The sequence below is a fragment of the Oncorhynchus masou genome, chromosome 32 (genome assembly GCF_036934945.1).
Source record: "Oncorhynchus masou masou isolate Uvic2021 chromosome 32, UVic_Omas_1.1, whole genome shotgun sequence".
NCBI lineage: Eukaryota > Metazoa > Chordata > Actinopteri > Salmoniformes > Salmonidae > Oncorhynchus > Oncorhynchus masou.
The window spans coordinates 72,593,013-72,615,503 of record NC_088243.1 but is presented as its reverse complement, the minus strand read 5'-3'; the positions used below and the strand labels follow the sequence as shown (position 1 = coordinate 72,615,503).

General features: G+C 40.3%; 1 protein-coding gene across 1 annotated transcript in view; it reads right to left on the bottom strand.

The window, feature by feature from the left end:
- Window positions 1-22,491, bottom strand: part of LOC135527258 (ecto-NOX disulfide-thiol exchanger 2-like) — a 236,064-nt gene that overhangs the window by 61,512 nt on the left and 152,061 nt on the right. Inside the window, exon 2 of the mRNA XM_064955855.1 lies at window positions 16,799-16,942. Coding sequence (XP_064811927.1) covers window positions 16,799-16,942 — 144 coding nt within the window. The remainder of the gene's footprint in view (window positions 1-16,798; window positions 16,943-22,491) is intronic.

Genomic DNA, 22,491 nt, shown 5'->3' with positions numbered 1-22,491 from the left:
ACCAGGATCTGCAAGATCTGCTAGTCAGCCAGGATCCGCCAGTCAGCCAGGATCCGCCAGTCAGCCAGGATCCGCCAGTCAGCCAGGATCTGCCGGATTGAACTGCCTGGCTGGGCTTCATCTCAGTACTGGGCTTTTTCTCAGTACTGGGCTGCCTCTCAGTGCTGGGCTGCCTCTCAGTGCTGAGCTGCCCCTCAGTCCCGAGCTGCCCCTCAGTCCCGAGCTGCCTCAGTCCCGAGCTGCCCCTCAGTCACGAGCTGCTCCTCTGTTATGTAGGGTTCTGGGTGAGGACTATTCGGCCATGGTCGGCGGTTAGGGTGGTTTATCCATGGACGCGAAGGGGAGGAACAATGACATTTATGAAGTGGGGTCCACGTCCGGAGCCGGAACCGCCACCATGGACAGACGGCCACCCGGACCATCCCTATGGTTTTGAGGTGCGTTCGGGAGTCCGCACCTTAGGGGGGTTCTGTCACGCCTTGGTCATTGTATTTTGTGTTTTCGTTATATATTTGGTTAGACCAGGGTGTGACATGGGTTTATTGTATTGTATTTTCGTATTGGGGTTTGTAGTGTTTGGGATTGTAGCTGATTAGGGGGTGTGTGTGGTTCTCAATCAGAGTCAGGTGATTCTCGTTGTCTCTGATTGGGAACCGTATTTAGGTAGCCTGGTTTTCGCTTTGCATTTCGTGGGTGATTGTTCCTGTCTCTGTGTTAGTTTCACCAGTCAGGCTGTAATAGGTTTCGTTCTGTTTGTTGTTTTTGTATTTATTAGTTATTCGTGTATAGTTCGTTCGTTTGTCTTCCTAATAAACATGAGTAACTTACACGCTGCATTTCGGTCCGACTCTCTTTCAACTAAAGAAGAACGCCGTTACAATATATGTGTCCTCTGTTCCCTCTGTCTTTGTCGGTTATTGTTCCTATGTCCGTTGCTCATGTGAGTACCTATGCGTTGGTACAGCTGTTATGCTGCGTGCTTCATACTGTATATTGTGTATTACGGGGATCGTCCAGTGTTGTTCAACAAGGTTTACCCTCGCATTTTTGTTTGGGTACAGCCCAGTGTTTTTATATACGTGTTTGTTTTGGGTGTATTAAAAACCCCTACTGTGTATTCCAGCACCTGTCTCCAAATCCTCCAAATCCTTTATACCAGCGTGACATTCATAGCAAGAGCAATAGTAAGAAAATAATTTACCGCCTACAGCTTTTACACTGAAAGGGAATTGTCTTAATAAACTCAGCAAAAAAAGAAACTGCCCTTTTTCAGGACCCTGTCTTTCAAAGATAACTTCACAGATCTTCACTGTAAAGGGTTTAAACACTGTTTCCCATGCTTGTTCAATGAACCATAAACAATTAATGAACATGCACCTGTGGAACGGTCGTTAAGTCACTAACAGCTTACAGACGGTAGGCAATTAAAGGTCACATTTATGAAAATTTAGGACACTAAAGAGGCCTTTCTACTGACTCTGAAAAACACCAAAAGAAAGATGCCCAGCGTCCCTGCTCATTTGCATGAACGTGCCTTAGGCATGCTGCAAGGAGGCATGAAGACTGCAGATGTGGCCAGGGCAATAAATTGCCATGTCCGTACTGTGAGACGCCTAAGACAGCGCTACAGGGAGACAGGACGGACAGCTGATCATCCTCGCAGTGGTAGCCCACGTGTAACAACACCTACACAGGATTGGTACATTCGAACATAAAACCTGCGGGACAAGTACAGGATGGCAACAACAACTGCCCGAGTTAAACCAGGAACGCACAATCCCTCCATCAGTGCTCAGACTGTCCGCAATAGGCTGAGAGAGGCTGGACTGAGGGCTGATGTCCTCACCAGACATCACCGAAAACAACGTCGCCTATGTGCACAAACCCACCATTGCTGTACCAGACAGGACTGGCAAAAAGTGCTCTTCACTGAACAGTCGCGGTTTTGTCTCACCAGGGGTGATGGTCGGATTCGTGTTTATCGTTGAAGGAATGATTATTACACCGAGGCCTGTACTCTGGAGTGGGATCAATTTGGAGGTGGAGGGTTCGTCATGGTCCGGGGCGGTGTGTCACAGCACCATCGGACTCAGCTTGTTGTCATTGCAGGTAATCTAAACGCTGTGCGTTACAGGGAAGACATCATCCTCCCTCATGTGGAACCCTTCCTGCAGGCTCATCCTGACATGACCCTCCAGCATGACAATGGCACCAGCCATACTGCTCGTGATTTCCTGCAAGACAGGAATGTCAGTGTTCTGCCATGGCCAGCGAAGAACCCGGATCTCTGGGACCTGTTGGATCGTAGGGTGAGGGCTAGGGCCATTCCCCCCAGAATTGTCTGGGAACTTGCAGATGCATTGGTGGAAGAGTGGGGTAACATCTCACAGCAAGAACTCAAGAACTGGCAAATGGTGCACAATTGGTGCAGTCCATGAGGAGAAGATGCACTGCAGTACTTAATGCAGCTGGTGGCCACACCAGATACTGACTGTTACTTTTGACTTTGACCCCCCTCCCTTTGTTCACAGACCTATTATTCCATTTCTGTTGGTCACATGTCTGTGGAACTTGTTCAGCTTATGTCTCATTTGTTGAATCTTATTATGTTCATACAAACATTTACACAAGTTTGTTTACGTTTGTGTAAATTTGCTGAAAAGAAACGCAGTTGACAGTGAGAGGACGTTTATTTTTTTGCTGACTTTATTCACAATTTCACAGCATCATTCCAACCTTGTGTGGAAATATATTTACGGAGAAAAAAACAGAAAAATCACATTTTTGATAGCACTGGGTCTGTAATGAAGAACATTCGGATTGTAAATAGAAACTCCTTTAAATCTCAGACTGCCTTCTGGGCAACAGTAATAGTCCCTGGCTAGAAGGAAGTGGTGAATTAGTGCCAGAGCCAGGGGGGTATGGAAAGGGATATATTATGTTCAGAGTTTATATAGAGTTTCTCACTTTCTTCTCTTCTATTGTCTCTGTTTCTTTACTCGTTTTAAACCAAAAACAGCTGGGCTTGAGTGGTCTAATTGATACCAGTGTATCTGGTAGTGAACTGGGACTGGGAGTGTGCGTTTAATGTTGACTGGAACATACAGTACAAATGTACAGTACAAATGTCCCAAGTGGGATTCAGATCCTCCCACAAGCCTCTTGGTACTGTAGACTACAGCCAAGCAGAGAGTGAGAGTCAGGACTGTAGCTGGTAGATGTATTTTTATCTTTCCTTCAGTGTGTTGTGTCTGGACGGCTGAAAACACAGACAGCTGTCTCTGTTCTAGTAGAAAATACACAGTGATACGAGACCCTATCTTTGCCTCTCCTCTCAGATAGAATGTAACAGGTAGCGTTAGCTGTAGGCTTACATAGTGTAAAATGCACAGTTGCTACCTAGTTAATGCTTTAACTTTCGAAAAACATACTGTACACAAAGTACTGAAACCAGAATTTAGAAAGGACAGGATTCATTTGGTTCATTCAGAGAGAAGTCTGTGTCCAATGGCACTTTGACTTCTTCAAATCCCGTATTCATGTATTCAGGATAGAGAGAAGTAAGAGGAGGGATGGAAAGACAGAGAGGAAGAAGAAAGCACTGATGGGACTGAACAGGAGATGGAAGGAGAGAGGGATTAAAGAGAAGGAGGAGGGAAGGAGCCCTGTTTCTCCCCCTAATGAATCCATCACTGGTACAGGTGGAGGAGAAGAAAGGCTGGGGTCGGAGAGTTCCACAATCAGAGGGAATGTTTTATAGATAAGAGAAGCGTAATATCCAGGTGGAGGTTTCAATAAGACGGAGCCCAGGAGAGCATTGATCATGACAGGCATTTTTCTCATGACTGGTCAATCTATTGTATTCAGCTGTCTCAATACCAGAAGAGAACAGCCCTGCTGCTGCTGTATCATTCTACTGCACTTACCATCCACACCCTGGGAATCAATAGCATTTTATTCAGCACAGCTCTGCTACCACTCGCTAAAGGTTAATGCACGTGGGATTGGACTGGAGAAGGTGAACAATTCCCTCTGCTATTTGTAGTGTCAGTGACAATAACCAACTTATTTTTACTCATTTAATTATGGATTTAATTCATTTCAAAAACATTTTATTCAGACTATCAACATGCTGTTGTAAAAGGCTTAAAATAGGTAAGGCTTTTCAGTAGCAGATGTTTCAATTCAATATTGTTGTCAGGGCAACACCCTCATTACAGCACTGAAGGAGGTTGAAACTCATTCAACACAAGCCCAGGGTTTCAGCATCAATCTACACGGGAAACCACAACAAGTCTCCAACAGTTGGATTTATACTATGTCAAAGGATACTCCCAGTAACAGGAAGCCTGAGAGTAACTGTCTAGCAATGAAGTAAGGTCACTTCCCTAAAAATACAGGAGGTGTCCTACTGTTCTCAAAGTTGTTCATTTAGATTGTATGAAAAGTGAGGCTTATCCTCTGTATCCGAGTACGCCCCCATTCACATTGACGGGGCTGTAGTGGAGCAGGTCAAGAGCTTCAAGTTCCTCAGTATCCACATCACAAAGGAATTATCATGGTCCAAACACACCAACACAGTCGTGAAGAGGGCACAGCAACGCCTCTTCCCACTCAGGAGGCTGAAAAGATTTGGCATGGGCCCTCAGATTCTCAAAAAGTTTTACAGTTGCATCAATGAGAGCATCTTGACTGGCTGCATCACCGCTTGGTACGGCAACTGCTCAGCATCTGACCGCAAAGTGCTGCAGAGGGTAGTGCGTACAGCCCAGTACATCACTGTGACCAAGCTCCCTGTTATCCAGGCCCTCTATACCAGGCAGTGTCAGAGGAAGGCCCTAAACATTTTCAAAGACTCTAATTTTTTTAGGTGACATTCTCATACAGGAGCAATTAGGGTTAATTGCCTTGCTCAAGGGCACATTGACAGATTCTTCCCCTAGTCAGTTTGGGGATTTCAACCAGCAACCTTTCGGTTACTGCTAGGCTACTTGCCGCTAGGCTACACATACACTCACACATAGATACACTTTCACACTCTTCACATACACTGCTGCTACTCTGTTTATTATCTATCCCAGGGATGGGCATCTGGCGGAGTCTCAAATTACTGTTGCAAGTTAGAATAGTAGAATACTATTTTCCTCTTGTTATGTATGTCACTGATAGTCAGCTATCTAAACCATGTCAGCATTTTATTTTTTGGGATTGCAAAATTAGCTCGCCCCAAAACTATCTAAACTTGTTATAATGGTTGAATTACCAACCGAGGGGCCCACACTGATTTTCCTAGTCAGTCTCACTCAGATATCAAATAACAAACTGCAAACATTTCTCTCCGTCTCATGGTAAAAAGGAATAGAATTGCATGAATTTAGTTTAAAAATGGCTAAATCCTCTCTCTGTCCCATTGTAAAATGTGTAGAATTGCAGCAAACTTGTTTTAAAACGGCAACATTTTATCTACACCACATTGCAAAATGTGAGCAATTACACGAAATTCACTCTAAAACATATAATTGTTGTCTCCACTGTCAAGAGAGCCTCCACTGTGTGTGTGTGTGGGGGGGGGGGGGGGTTGGTACGCGGAAGCGCGAGCACCTGAGGCCCCTCATGAGGATTTTTTCAAAGTTGTCCGTTTGGATCTATCCTGATTGTCTAGTCACTTTTACCCTTGCCTACATGTAAATATCACCTCAATTACCTCAACTGCATTGTACACCTGCACATTGACTCGGTACCGGTACTCCTGGCATATAGCCTTGTTATTGTTATTTTATTTTGTTACTATTTCCTTTTTTATTTTCTGCCATTTTTTTCTTGGTTTTTAACTCTCCATTGTTGGGAAAGGGCTCGTAAGTTAGCATTTCACGGTAAAGTCTTCACCTGTTGTACTTGGCTAATGTGACAAATGAAACGTCATTTGATTTGATCAAAAAGACCTATACACTGTACTATCTCGGTCATCCCTACAGTTATATAATATAAGTAGGGCTATACCATTTTCGTCATCCACCGCAGCTATATACAGTATAAGAAGCCATGTACCATCTTGGTAGCATGAAGAATAGCCATGCAGCATGGCACCCTGTGGCGCAGCTTACTTGACATTTAAAAGGCACATTTCCTTACATAGACTCAGAGAAGAGGAGGAATCCATTCTCAACTTTACAAGGCAAAACTATACACAAATCTTTGCTTCTAGTTTGAGACATTTAGAAGTTTAGTGGTCTAAACTTTACTACACGGAGTAAACATCCTTTAAACATCACTGTTTGCGTCTTGGGAACCTCTCACTGCATACATTATCTCCCCCCCATCACCAGAGGAACGGTGATGCTGAGTGTGCGTGTTTCTGCGTCTAACGAGATGAATATATCCATTAGAATTCCTTAACGAGGGTAAATCCACATGGCTGCTAATTAGTCCGTGCTCCATCTTCTCACAGAGCTGGAGGACTGGACTGGTTCTTGTGATGCTAGAGAACATTAAAGCCACTAAATGTACCCAGCTCCAGAAGCAGCAGATTGTCCCCATTTAACAGGTTTTCCATTAGGGAGCAGATTAATGTAACACATCAATAATAGATATAATGGCAGTGTTCTGAAAGGCCGAGGGACCCTGGCGCTGTCGTTAACGGTAAGTCATCATTATCTAATGTTCTGTTGCTAAGCAGGTGCACTTAGACACAGCCACTCTTGAGGGTTTGTGAGGTGTGACTCACGTCTAAACCAGCGCACAGCTTGAGGTTTTAACGTGATAAGGATGTTGTTAAAAACACCATACTTTGATTAGTCACTATCTTTTTATTCTCACATTGAACATGTCTTTGTACCTCCATCAATCTAAACCTACTTAAGGTATTCCTGTCTTTTTATTTAATTTTATTTCACCTTTATTTAACCAGGTAGGCCAGTTGAGAACAAGCTCTCATGTACAATTGCAACCTGACCAAGATAAAGCAATGCAGTGCGACAAAAACAACACAGTTACACATGGGATGAACAAACTTACAGTCAATAACACAATAGAAAAATCTATGTACAGTGTGTGCAAATGTAGTAAGATTAGGGAGGTAAAGGCAATGAATAAGCCATAGTGGCAAAATAATGACAAATTAGCATTAACACTGAGGTGATATGTGCAGATGATGATTTTTTTAATTAAGGGGTGGATCAGCTTAATATTGCGGAAAGAATGTTGCTTCCAATGTAATTGTCTGCATAATTTCCAATCCCCAATATTTTTTGGGTAAATATATATATATCCATACACGCATGCATACATATACACATCTATACATACACATACCTATATAGACATACATACTTTTTTTTAAAGAATATACCTTTATTATTCCCGCAAACCCTACCACCGTCCCCCAATTGGAGTAAACTAATAAACACTTCTGCTTTTACCTTAAATTTCTTATACACATTTTACAGACACAGTCTACTTTACAATAATTCTCTCTTGTTTGTTCTTAGTCCTTCCTCTATTTCTGATGTCCATCCAGTTTGATTTCTATTTGTAACTATGCTATTTCACAAAAGTTCTGGACCTATATACATTTTACAGATCCCGTATGCTTTATATTGTTTATCTTGTTATTAGTCCCACCCTTCAGCTCCATTCAACCCTTCCCATCTATCTCTCAACATCAGCCATTTCGAATTTCTATTTGCCATATATTTTTCAACTGTGCTGTGATGCTTCACAAAAGAAGTAAACCTTCCTATTCTCATAGCTTCTACAGATTGTAAATTAAAAATAAACATTTTTGCTAAAATAATCATTATATTATATATTGATTGACTATGGCTTTTCAAATCACTCAGTATTGCTATCTGTAGCTTTAGTTCTAGGCAAATGTTGCAATTCTTCAGCCATTCCTGGACCTGTGACCAAAAACGAGCTACATATGGACAATACCAAAATAAATGATCGAATGACTCTGCCTCATCACAGCAGAATCTGCAGAGCTGGGAAGATTGTATCCCCCATATACAGTATATAACATTCTATTAGTTGCAAGAATTATGTATAGTAATTTATATTGAAAAATGTGAAGTTTTGAATCCGGCGTTGTTTTGCGTATCAATTCATAAACCATGTGCCATGGAATGGTGTCACGACTTCTGCCGAAGTCGTTGCCTCTCCTGGTTCGGGCGGTGCTCGGCGTTCGACGTCACCGGTCTTCTAGCCGTCATTGATCCTTTTTTCATTTTCCATTGGTCTTGTCTTGTCTTCCCACACACCTGTTTTCAATCCCATTCATTACCTGTTGTGTATTTAACCCTCTGTTTCCCCTCATGTCTTTGTCAGAGATTGTTCTATTGTCAGTGTAGTTGCTTGTTTTATAGGTGCGCGTCGGGTCCTCGTACCCATGTTTGTTTGTTTGTTTGTATGTGTACATTTTTAGTGTGATGGAGCATACTATGTGGACTTTATTAAAAGACTCCATTTTACACTCCTTTTGACTCTCCTGCGCCTGACTTCCCTGCCACCTATACACCTATATCTGACAAATGGGTACATCGAAAATCTCTTCCCAACTATTTTGCAATTTATATGGCACAGCTGTCAGTTTTTTGGTCCTTAAATGAAATTGGTATATGTTTTTATTTACCATACTTTTCTTTAACCATTTATGTTCTTTAATACAGGGCCGACATACAAGTTCTATACTTTTTCCCCTTCTACTTGCCTTTCCATATGTCTGTGTTAGCTGCATGTGTGACATAACTCCACCAGTCCTATTTATGATATCATTCACTAAAATTATACCTTTTTTAAACAGTTCTTCAATAAATACAGTTTTTTTTATCAATTAGTATATTTGAATTTAACCACAATATTTGTTGAACTATTTGTTCCGTCCTTTCAGGTGGATTAAACTGAAATTGCAACTAACTTTCTAAGGCTTGTTTAAAAAATAAAGATGTTTTGGAGATGATTTCCTTTTCAAACAACCGAAAGTGAGCAGGGGTAGCTGAATAAAGGGGAAAAGGCCCTTCCTGAATATAGGATGAGACATTCATACCAATTGACTAAAGAACCAGTTTGGATTTAAGTATAACTTTTGTATGACTGATGCCTTTACTGAGAGGTCTAATGCTTTAATATTTAAACGTTTCTGCCCACCGAATTCATATTCGTTATATAAATAGGCTCTTTTCATTTTATCTGGCTTGCCATTCCAAATAAAATTGAATATTTTTTGTTCATATAATTTAAAAAGCAGGTCACTAGGTGTAGGCAAAACCATAAGCAAATAGTTAAACTGTGATATAACTAAAGAGTTAACATGGGTGATTTTTCCACAAATAGACAGGTATTTTCCTTTCCATGGTAGCAAGATCGTATCTATTTTTGCTAACTTTCTATAAACATTTATTGGAGTGAGATCATTTCTTTCTTTTGGGATTTGTATACCGAGTATGTCCACATCTCCGTCAGACCATTTAATTGGTAAACTACATGGTAATGTAAAATGTGCATTTTTTAGTGATCCAAAACGTAATATGGTACATTTATCATAATTTGGTTTTAATCCAGAGAGGATAGCAAAAGTATCTAGATCCTCTAAGAGGCCGTGGAGACTCCAATTGTGGTTTTATAAGAAAACATGAATCATCAGCGTACAATGACACCTTAGTTTTTAAGCCACGGATTTCTAATCCCTTAATATTATTGTTTGATCTAATCTTAGCAGCTGACATTTCGATGGCAATAATAAATAGATATGCCGATATTGGACAACCTTGTTTTACTCCTCTAGATAGTTTAAAACTTTCTGAGATGTAGCCATTATTTATTATTTTACACCTAGGGTTACTATACATAATCTTAATGTCAGGATTTGGCCAGGGTTGTTCCGGGTTTTGGTCACTAGATGCCCCCATTGTGCTTTTTGACCTTATGTTTTTTCCCTTGTTCCCCATTATTATTTGCACCTGTACCTCGTTTTCCCCTGATTGTATTTAAACCCTTAGTTTCCCTCAGTTCTGTGCTCTGTGTTTGTATGTTAGCACCCAGCCCTAGTGTTCTGTGTATTCTTGTCGATTCCGGTGGATGCTCTTGTGGAATTCTGTTTTTGTTTTTGAGTGTCTCTTGAGGCTTTTTTGTGCTATTCCTACCACCTTTTGGATTTGCCATTTTTGTATTTAAGAACTTCTCCTTTTTACTTTATTAAATACACCGTCTTAAGTACTGCTGTGTCTGCCTCATCTTCTGGGTTCTGCTGACTATTCATGGCTCAGTTGGTTAAGTGACTGTTTCTCACTCCGGAGACCCAGGTTCGTAACCGGGTCCTGACACTTAACCCATTTTATAAGAGATTCCCCAAAATTGAAATGTTCTAGGCATTTATATATAAACTCCAGGCGTACTTTATCAAAAGCCTTTTCAAAATCAGCTATGAAAACCAGGCCTGGTGTCCCCGATATTTCATAGTGTTCTATTGTTTACAGTACTTGTCTTATATTTTCTCCAATGTATCGCCCATGTAAAAAAAACCTGTCTGATTAGGATGAATAATATCTGACAATACTTTGTTAATTCTATATGCCAAGCATTTTGCTAGGATTTTTTGCATCACAACACTGAATTGTAAGAGGTCTCCAATTCTTTAAATGGACTGGATCTTTATATATACCACTTGGGTCCTGTTTCAGTAATTATGGTATCAGACCTTCTTGTTGCATGTCTGATAATCTACCATTTATATAGAAGTGGTTAAAACAAGCCAATAATGGTCCTCTGAGTACACCAAAAAAAGTTTTGTATACTTCCACTGGTATGCCACCAAGCCCTGGAGTTTTGTATACTTCCACTGGTATGCTATCCAGCCCTGGAGTTTGGTATACTTCCACTGGTATGCCATCCAGCCCTGGAGTTTTGTATACTTCCACTGGTATGACATCCAGCCCTGGAGTTTTGTATACTTCCACTGGTATGCCATCCAGCCCTGGAGTTTGGTATACTTCCACTGGTATGCAATTCCAGCCATGGAGTTTTGTATACTTCCACTGGTATGCCATCCAGCCCTGGAGTTTGGTATACTTCCACTGGTATGCCATCCAGCCATGGAGTTTTGTATACTTCCACTGGTATGCCATCCAGCCCTGGAGTTTGGTATACTTCCACTGGTATGCCATCCAGCCCTGGAGTTTGGTATACTTCCACTGGTATGCCATCCAGGCATGGAGTTTTCCCATCCTTAAAGGCCCCAATTGCCTCAAGCAGTTTCTCCTCTGTAATTTGGCCTTCACATTAGTCTTTCTGTACAGATATTAATTTTACATTATTATTAGGAAAAAAATCCATACAATTAGTTTCAGTTAGTGGAGATGGAGGAACCTGAAATGAAAACATATTCTTAAAGTACTTTACTTCCTTTTTCAAAATATAATTTGGTGAATAATGCATGACTCCATCATTTGTAACAAGTTTTAATACTTTTTTTGGTAGCATTTCCATATTGAAGATTGAAAAATAATTTGGTGCATTTTCCCCATATTCCATCCAGTTCGCTTCATTTCTCATAATATATTACACTGGATCTTTCTTGAATAAGTTCCTCCATTTCTTTTTGTTTTTCCTCTAACTTATTCTGTCCCTCTATAGTACCGTTTTTATTGCTATCTAACTGTACTATTAGTCCTTCAATTTCCTTTGTTAATATGGACTCTTTTGATCTAAATTGCTTTTGTTTTATAGATGAGTACTGAATTGCATTGCCTCTAAAAGCACATTGAAGTGTCCCATTCAGTAAGGGGATCTGCTGTACCTATGTTATGTCTGAAAAAGTCAGTTCTAAATTCTTCTGTCCTAGTTCTAAACAATTTATCATCTAGTAGGCTTTGATTAAATTTCAAATATCCTCGCCCACGTGGAAATTCTGTAAGAGTAATATATATGCCAATTATGTGATGATCCGACCGCATTCTATCCCCTATCAACACTTTTTAAACTTTTGGTGCCAGAGAGAATGGTGAAAGAAAGTAGTCAAGGCGACGAGCTTGATTAAAGCCTCTGCCATGTATATCTCACTAGGTCAGGGTAGTTATGTCTCCATATATCCCCTAATTCCAATATATCCATGACATTCATGATTTCTTTAAGTGCCTGAGGGTGATAGTTTGTAGTGTGATTTTCTTTCCGGTCTATAGAGGTATTTAAGACCGTATTAAAATCTCCCACCATAATAATAGAGTCTAGTGTTGCTTGTAGAGTTGATAAATTCTTATATATATTTTAGAAGAAGCTTGGATCATCATTATTCGGACCGTATAAGTTAATAAGCCATATCTGTTTATTGTCCAATAACATATTTAAAATAATCCATCTACCTTGAGGATCTGTTTGGGCAATTTGCACATTTGGATCAAAATGATTGTTAATTAAAACCATTATCCCTTTTGAATTTCTTTGCCCCTGATAGAAGTATATTTCGCCCCCCCAGTTCTTTTTCCACAAATCTTCATCTAAAACTGTTGAATGGGTTTCCTGTAAACAATAGATATTATATTCCTTCTCTTTTAGCCAGGTAAATATTGATTGTCTTTTCTTATTATCTGCTAGGCCATTACAATTGTAACTGGCTATGCTTATTTCACCACCTATCATAATGAGACACAACTTTCAATTATTTTTATCAAATATATGTTTGTAAACGTACCATTAAAAAGTAACATGATGATTGAGTGTCTATATAGCTGTACCATGATCTTTGCATTTCTACTAAGTAGACCTCCAATTGGTCCCTACTATTCCACCCACTAAAAGCCCTCCTCATCCCGAGTTGGGTTGTCATCCCAATGCCCGGCAGACCACCCTCGACCCCCTGTATCCCATAACCCATAACCGACTGGGATCCATCCTTTAAAAAGAGCACACAGTGCCATTTACCAAATTGAAGTAGATTAACTGCCAAATGCATTTCCATCGCCCTCACCTCAATTTATAGCTGTGGATTATCCTCTATTGTCCCTAACATCTTTTACTCCTTCGCAACAGTTGTGGGATACACACATATACCCACACACACTCAACCCATACCCCCACACAACCATAAGCTCACCATAAGCTCACTTACAATTGCACCACCCCAGAGCCCAACTCAAGATAGGTCTTGATTTACAAATGCACTTGCAGTTGCAACTGCATGAAAAGGCCTGCAAGACCGCACAAAAAAATAGGCAAAATTGAGAGATTTTATTTACCATTGTCACATCCTAGATGATGGAGGTCAATTGTAGACCTTTTTCCTGAAACACCCACAATACGGTCACCCGTATTGACCATATTCCCAAGCATCTCCATGCAGTCAGACCTTTATTCTGTGCCACTAGGGTCACAATAATATACCCCCTCTCTGAATGTCCGAGTGTGACCCCCTCCCCATGGGTTACTGCAGATAGTGTTGCCAGCACTGCCACTGCCTGGGTGGGGGCACCCCACCGGAATCCCCACCGGCTAGGTACAAGGTCATCAAGGTTCTCATTAGCAGCTTTGAGAAATTCCTTGTGTAGTATGCTCTCCCTTTAGGGGGCTTTGGCTTTGCAGGACCAACCCTGCCAGGCAGGGTCAGAATCTTGAGGGGGCAGTGCTGCTCTTGGTCTCTGACCATCATTATGGCTGCATACAGACCACTTACAGCATGCACATAAAACAGTTAGGGACTTCTCCTTAGTATCATTCAGGTGGTTGTCTAGGGTATAGGGTCATGGACCTTACCATTAAAATAGGATCATAAATGAATAATTAGATATAATGTATTTAAAAAATGTAGTTCCCCATGTATCATCTATTTTAAAACTGTTCCACCATGATAGGACAATAAATAAGACGTATAATTCATTCTAAAAGTATATCCATCATCTGAACAACATTGAGAGCTCTCTCATAACCCGGCCCACAGCAATACATTGGCTCAGGGATATGCAACTATTTCATTACTCAGTCACTCAACTTTCCAAACCTTACAAATAAAAATAAACACACACCACACCATCCACACATACTGTGCCTTCTGTTTACTTAGTTTTTATCTTCACTATGTTGAATTAGTGCTTGTGTGTTCAATTAGTTATGTGTGAAGATATATAGAAAAGCTATATTTTTTATTGTATTAGTACAATCCATAACCGGGCTAGAATTGTGTTTATTTTCCTCATCTATGAGAACTTTGTAATTTTTAAAACAACCATGGAGTAGTCTTTGTGTCTCTGAACAACTGGTTATCAATATATAGTTTATCAACGACGAGAGCTACTCGTTTCGCTTATAATCTATTTTCTTTGAAAATTGGATACAGAACTTTGCGCTATTCTACAATTTCCTTCGGAAACTGATCATTCATGCCAATTTTGGTCCCAGCAAGTCTTTTACCCAGGCTTTTAACCATTATTTTATCTTTAAATGAAGCAAATTTGGCAACGATTGGGCGGTCATACCTTTGGCCTCTCTGTCCTAAGCGGTGTACACGTTCAAGATGGATTTTGTCCATAACTTCTGACTCTGGATCTGAAGCGCTGTAAGGAGGAACTCTAACTACAGATTCAGGAACTTCCCCTTCTTTCTCCTGGATACCTGTAAGTACCAGATTCTCTCTCATTGATCTAGTTTGTATGTCCAGTAAGGCTTCCCTCAGAATGGTGTTCTCCTTTTTAATTTCATTTCGGTTTCAATCTTATTGACTGTCCCTTTTAGCTTGTGTGTTTCCTTCTCCAATGTCACAGCTTTTTCATCACTCATCGAGGCTTGCCTTCAACTATTTTATATCCTTACTAACTAATTCAAGTATACCCAGTGTCATTTATTGATTTTAACAGATCGGTTTCGACCTTTACCATTCCCGGTGGTGAAAATATTAAATTGTCTGTGTCTGTAGAAGAGTCACGTTTCCGTTTTGAAATCGGTTCCCGTCTTACTCTCCGTCATGTTTGGGTGTTGCTTGTTTTCGTAATATTTGTCGATAAATGTTTCTAGTCTTAAGATTTGTTTTGTGTTATTATCCAGATTGAAGGTTATCACCCACCAGATTATGTAGTGCTAATATTTTAGTCTATCTTGCCAATATTGAATATTACGTTTTATCTTGAGGTGCTCTACATAACTTCGTTCAGTCTGCCATTACCTTTATGTCCGCCTCCTCCTCCACCTCCCTCCGAGGCCCTAACCTATGCAGGTAGAGATACTGGGGTGCAAAAGAGCAAAATAAATAATATGGGGATGAGGTAGTTGGGTGTGCTATTTACAGATTGACTGTGTACAGGTACAATGATCGGTAAGCTGCTGACAGCTGATGTCTAGTTTTGGGTTGGTAATGACGCATAGCAATAACATGAAATTGAACATATTAAATAGTGAGAACTGAAACTCACTAGGAAGGGTGGTTCATTAACACTGACAATTAATCCTGACCAATTAAGGTCACCATGTTACGGTTTTCTTTTTGCGAAGGAGAGTCGGACCAAAATGCGGCGTGTAGATTGCGATCCATGTTTAATAAACAAAAGTAAACACGAATCAAAATACAAAAAACAACAAATGTAACAAGAAAACCGAAAACAGTCTATACTGGTGTCAACTAACACCGAACACAGACAGGAAAAGGACATAAGGACAATCACCCACGAAACACTCAAAGAATATGGCTGCCTAAATGTGGTTCCCAATCAGAGACAACGATAAACACCTGCCTCTGATTGAGAACCACTTCAGACAGCCATAGATTTACCTAGAACACCCCACTAAGCTATCATCCAAATACATGTGGAAAAACCCCAATACAAAAACACACCACATACAAAAACCCATGCCACACCCTGGCCTGACCAAATAAATGAAGAAAACACAAAATACTTAGACCAGGGCGTGACACACCAAGACAGCAGAAAACATACAGCAACACCTCTCTGTCTTAAAAACTTCCACGGGATCGGTGTCCCTAAACAGGGACAGTTGTTGCCTAATATGCAATATTGTGACTAGAATGACATTGTAAACAACAGCCAACTTTCCTGGACATAGAGATGTCTTAAATGGGCAGAAAGCTTAAGTTATTGTTAACCTATCTGCAGTGTCCAATTTACAGTATTCAGTATATTACAGAAAAAAGATATCATGGCAACTCATTTGATACATCCACCTCAGAAGGTAAATAATGTACTTACATTCAGTAATCTTGTTCTGATTTGTCATCCTGAGGGTCACAGAGACAAAATGTAGGCATGGAAACAGCCAAGCTAAGGTGTGAGAGCTGCAATGACAGTGGACAGGAAACCTGCAGCTTTAGACAGACGGCCCTGACTTACACATGACTAACTAACAATAAGGCCCTCAGGATGGAAAACATGAGAGAGCTCTTACCAAGTTTCGACCTCACTTTAAATTACACTCAGTGCCCAATGCGTAGTAGGTACCACTGATGTACACCTTGTTTTATTGCACCTGGAGGCAGAGCTGTGTAGTGTTATGTACCTCTTATATACCACAGGAATATGACAGTACTATAGTACCTGGAGGCAGAGCTGTGTAGCATTATGTACTTCTTATATACAGCAGTAATATGACAGTACTATAGTACCTGGGGGCAGAGCTGTGTAGTGTTATGTACTTCTTATATACTGCAGTAATATGACAGTACTATAGTACCTGGAGGCAGAACTGTGTAGTGTTTTGTACTTCTTATATACCACAGTAATATGACAGTACTATAGTACCTGGAGACAGAGCTGTGTAGTGTTATGTACTTCTTATATACCGCAGTAATATGACAGTACTATAGTACCTGGGGGCAGGCTGGGTCTCTTCCTCTTAATGCTCTTCTCAGCTCCGTTCTCCAGGGGACTGTCTGACACCAGCGGCACGTTTGAGTTGCTGAACTGCAGGGGTTCGTTATTGGAGCATGGGTCAAAGGACAACGGGTTCAGTCCTGAAACACAACAGAAACACAACAAGCAGCCATGTTCAACCAGATGGACCATAGATCTATAAACCACAACAGAAACACAACAAGCAGCCATGTTCAACCAGATGGACCATAGATCTATAAACCACAACAAGCAGACATGGTAAACCAGATGGACCATAGATCTATAAACCACAACAAGCAGACATGTTAAACCAGATAGACCATAGATCTATAAACCACAACAAGCAGACATGTTAAACCAGATAGACCATAGATCTATAAACCACAACAAGCAGACATGTTAAACCAGATAGACCATAGATCTATAAACCACAACAAGCCGACATGTTAAACCAGATAGACCATAGATCTATAAACCACAACAAGCCGACATGTTAAACCAGATAGACCATAGATCTATAAACCACAACAAGCAGACATGTTAAACCAGATAGACCATAGATCTATAAACCACAACAAGCAGACATGTTAAACCAGATAGACCATAGATCTATAAACCACAACAAGCAGACATGTTAAACCAGATAGACCATAGATCTATAAACCACAAAAAGCAGACATGTTAAACCAGATAGACCATAGATCTATAAACCACAATGTGCAACAGACACATGAGTTTTACTATTATAACTGCAGTATACAAACACTCATCAAAGTCCTGCATTTTACTGACTACAGTACACTATGTACAGAACATTCAGACAGATACAGAGGATATCCTGCAGTATGTGAAGAGAAGATTGAGAATCCACAGTGTTTCCTTTTCAAAACAGTTCAGATGTCTGTTAACTGAAGACAAAGAAAAGACCTCCCAAAGACGAGAGAAATACAATTCTATTAAACCTGAAGAAACCATGTGTTCCCTATTTTTAACAGTCAGGAGTTCAACACATGAAATTAAAGGAATGAAAACATACAGTTCCCTTTTCATAGTCCAGAGTTCACTCACTGAAGAACATAAAAGAAACATGGTGTCAGGACCCGGTTTTGAACCTGGGTCTCCGGAGTGAGAAACAGTCACTTAACCAACTGAGCCACGAATAGACAGCAGAACCCAGAAGATGAGGCAGACACAGCAGTACTTAAGACGGTGTATTTAATAAAGAAAAAATCCTAAAATACAAAAAATGGCAAATCCAAAAGGTGGTAGGTAAAACACAAAAAGACCTCAAAAGAAACTCACCAAAAATAAACAAAAACAAAAAACAGAATACCACAAGAACGTCACCCGGAATCGACAAGAGCGCACAGAACACTAGGGCAGGGTGCTAACATACAAACACAGAGCACAGAACTGAGGGAAACAAAGGGTTTAAATACAATCAGGGGAAACGAGACACAGGTGCAAATAATAATGGGGATCAAGGGAAAAACATAGGGACAAAAAGCACAATGGGGGCATCTACTGACCAAAACCCGGAACAACCCTGGCCAAATCCTGACACATGGATAATGGTTTTGGATAATATGTATATTTTCCAATACTCCAGAGTTCTGTGTCTCTCTGTTCAGACAGTGGGGACACTAGGGAGCATCTCAGAACCAATAACAGTTTCTGAACCTCTTTTCTGGTCTCTTTTCTAATTTAGCAGTTTAATTTCTGTCCCAGGATATTTCTGTCCTGAGAGGAACCAAGATAGAATTAAACACACAAAGACCCCTGTGAGTTATGAACCCACCACACACTTCATAGAAGTCTAGTATCTAAAGTGACTACCATTAGTTATGAACCCACCACACACTCTTTATATAAGTCTAGTATCGAAAGTGACTACCATTAGTTATGAACTTACCACACACTCTTCATGGAAGTCTATTATCTAAAGTGACTACCATTAGTTATGAACTTACCACACACTCTTCATATAAGTCTATTATCTAAAGTGACTACCATTAGTTATGAACTTACCACACACTCTTCATAGAAGTCTAGTATCTAAAGTGACTACCATTAGTTATGAACTTACCGCACACTCTTCATATAAGTCTATTATCTAAAGTGACTACCATTAGTTATGAACTTACCACACACTCTTCATATAAGTCTATTATCTAAAGTGACTACCATTAGTTATGAACTTACCGCACACTCTTCATATAAGTCTATTATCTAAAGTGACTACCATTAGTTATGAACTTACCACACACTCTTCATAGAAGTCTAGTATCTAAAGTGACTACCATTAGTTATGAACCCACCACACACTCTTCATAGAAGTCTACAATCTAAAGTGACTACCATTAGTTATGAACTTACCACACACTCTTCATGGAAGTCTATTATCTAAAGTGACTACCATTAGTTATGAACTTACCACACACTCTTCATATAAGTCTATTATCTAAAGTGACTACCATTAGTTATGAACTTACCACACACTCTTCATAGAAGTCTAGTATCTAAAGTGACTACCATTAGTTATGAACTTACCGCACACTCTTCATATAAGTCTATTATCTAAAGTGACTACCATTAGTTATGAACTTACCACACACTCTTCATATAAGTCTATTATCTAAAGTGACTACCATTAGTTATGAACTTACCACACACTCTTCATAGGAGTCTATTATCTAAAGTGACTACCATTAGTTATGAACTTACCGCACACTCTTCATATAAGTATATTATCTAAAGTGACTACCATTAGTTATGAACTTACCACACACTCTTCATAGAAGTCTAGTATCTAAAGTGACTACCATTAGTTATGAACTTACCACACACTCTTCATATAAGTCTATTATCTAAAGTGACTACCATTAGTTATGAACTTACCACACACTTTTCATAGAAGTCTATTATCTAAAGTGACTACCATTAGTTATGAACTTACCGCACACTCTTCATATAAGTCTATTATCTAAAGTGACTACCATTAGTTATGAACTTACCACACACTCTTCATAGAAGTCTATTATCTAAAGTGACTACCATTAGTTATGAACTTACCACACACTCTTCATATAAGTCTATTATCTAAAGTGACTACCATTAGTTATGAACTTACCACACACTCTTCATAGAAGTCTAGTATCTAAAGTGACTACCATTAGTTATGAACTTACCACACACTCTTCATAGAAGTCTATTATCTAAAGTGACTACCATTAGTTATGAACTTACCACACACTCTTCATAGAAGTCTAGTATGTAAAGTGACTACCATTAGTTATGAACTTACCACACACTCTTCATAGAAGTCTATTATCTAAAGTGACTACCATTAGTTATGAACTTACCACACACTCTTCATATAAGTCTATTATCTAAAGTGACTACAGGCTTCAAAATAACAATGAGCCAATATGTCCAAAAACTCCAAACAGACAGTCCCTTCCGAAAAGCAGTTCTATTCCTCCCACAGATGGGTAGTGTCTTCCAGAGAATAAAGCAATAAGGAAACAATAAACTAATTCAATTGTGTTCCGAGCCTAATATATCAGAGATTTCCACTTCTCTAACTGGACGTGTGTTATTTATAATACTGAACAGGGTCTGGGAGAGACAAGCCCTGTTCTCATGAAAAATGCATAAATTCTCTAGGTTTACACTTGTTTTGCTAGACTTTGTTGCTGTCAGAAAAAATAAAGTCTGAAGATGGAAAATGGCAACCTTCTCTTTGCCAGTGAGTCTCCATTCTACACTAAGACACACAGGGCTCAACTCTCAAACCACAAAACATGAAAATGAATTCCTGATAAACTAAACATGTTTCTCAGAGGAGGTGAGCTGAAGGAGGAGTTGGTCATTTGCTACCAATCAGATGAAGACTTCCACCATCCATCTTTATGTTTTGGAGTGCTGGAGAGGAGGCAGTGGCAGAAGACACAGGGACAAACTACAGACTACCTACAAACTAGCCAACATCACCACACTGTTGTAGTCCTGAACACATCACATAGGCAAAAGGTCATAATATACACTTCATGGTGAGGGATTCTCTGGGATCTGCTTCACTTTCACTGAACCACTAAAAAATTGAACCACTGAACATGGAGTTATGTGTTGCATCAATCAGGTTTTTTCATGGCCATAAAGAGTATGCAATGATAGTGAAGTACTTAGAACACATCACATGGAGCTGTGAAGTGAGTGATCAGGCATTCTGTTGACATGGAAGGAGAAACTCCTATGCATCCCTCCCTCCCTCTATGCATCTCTCTCTCTCTCTCTCTCTCTCTCTCTCTCTCTCTCTCTCTCTCTCTCTCTCTCTCTCTCTCTCTCTCCTGCATAGGGGGCTCAGAAAGCTGCCAATGGAAACTGACACCCAGTGAGCCTCATACATTTATGGATGTGCCGGGGTAACAGCATTCTGATGAATGTTTCTCTATCTCTGCTCCACAACACAAAGCCATCCCTAATGTGTTTACAGGAGGATTTGAAATGTCTCACTTTGTTTGCCTTCTCTATAAGAGACTTCCTAGAATCTGTCCTCATCAGGCCCTTCTTCCATTCTCTCTCTGTTTACTTCCTTCATATCTTTCTCTCTCTGTGTTCTGGTCTTTATGTAACCACATTTCCATCACAACGAGAACCAACCATCCCGTTCCCTCCCTGTGTGTCATCAAGGCTTTCCACATGAAGAGAGTAGATTGGTAAACAACGGGCTAATAAACAGAGGACAAATTGTCAAATAAAGTGCAGAATTGCCTTCCCTCAAACCCAGAGAAACCAGCTGGGAAATCTGCCCTATAAACATTATGCAGCAGCGTGTACAAGTTGTTGTCGAATGAAAAGGACAAGTGCTCCGTTCCTGAGAGTCTGTCTGTCTGTCTGGCATCACACAGCACACTCATTGCTTACTACTCACAAATCCACCCACACACCCTCCATCTCTCCACCTCTCTCTGCTCTGCCTGTCAGCATCCATCTGGCAGCCTCTCTCTTTCTCTTTCTTTCTCCCAGACGACAGTCTACAGACTTCTCCCAGACAACAGTCTACAGACTTCTCCCAGACAACAGTCTACAGACTTCTCCCAGACGACAGTCTACAGACTTCTCCCAGACGACAGTCTACAGACATGATAAATGCCTCAGTTCATCTTCTAAACATGCTAGAGTTTCATCTGATTTATACCAGAGTTTAATAACTTCAAGAGGAAATGAAAGGAGATTGGCAGTTACAGAGAAAAACGAGCTAGATGGATATTGAGAGGATAACATAGCAATTGAAGGAGAGTCTGACACATTTGGCCTGACTAAGTGATTGTAGAGTGATATTAAGCAGCGTACTCCTAACCCCTTTGGATCTATTTTGGGTAACTGCCTGTCTCTGTCCTGTACTGTTGCTGTCCTGTCCTCTGCGGCAGTGTCCTGTACTATAATAGTGGATCATTTTAACCCTGATAAATCTTTGCTGGGTCACTGTCTCTGTCTCACCCCTATCCTACAGCGACTCCCCCAACACACTGATGGATGGTATGTTTCTGCAACAACATCTGGCCATAACCACAGCTCACGCTAGGAGGAGAAGAGAAGAAGGGGAAGATTCATGATTCACTCCTCTGGCAAACGGAGAGAATAAATAACAAGAGGGTAACTAGGA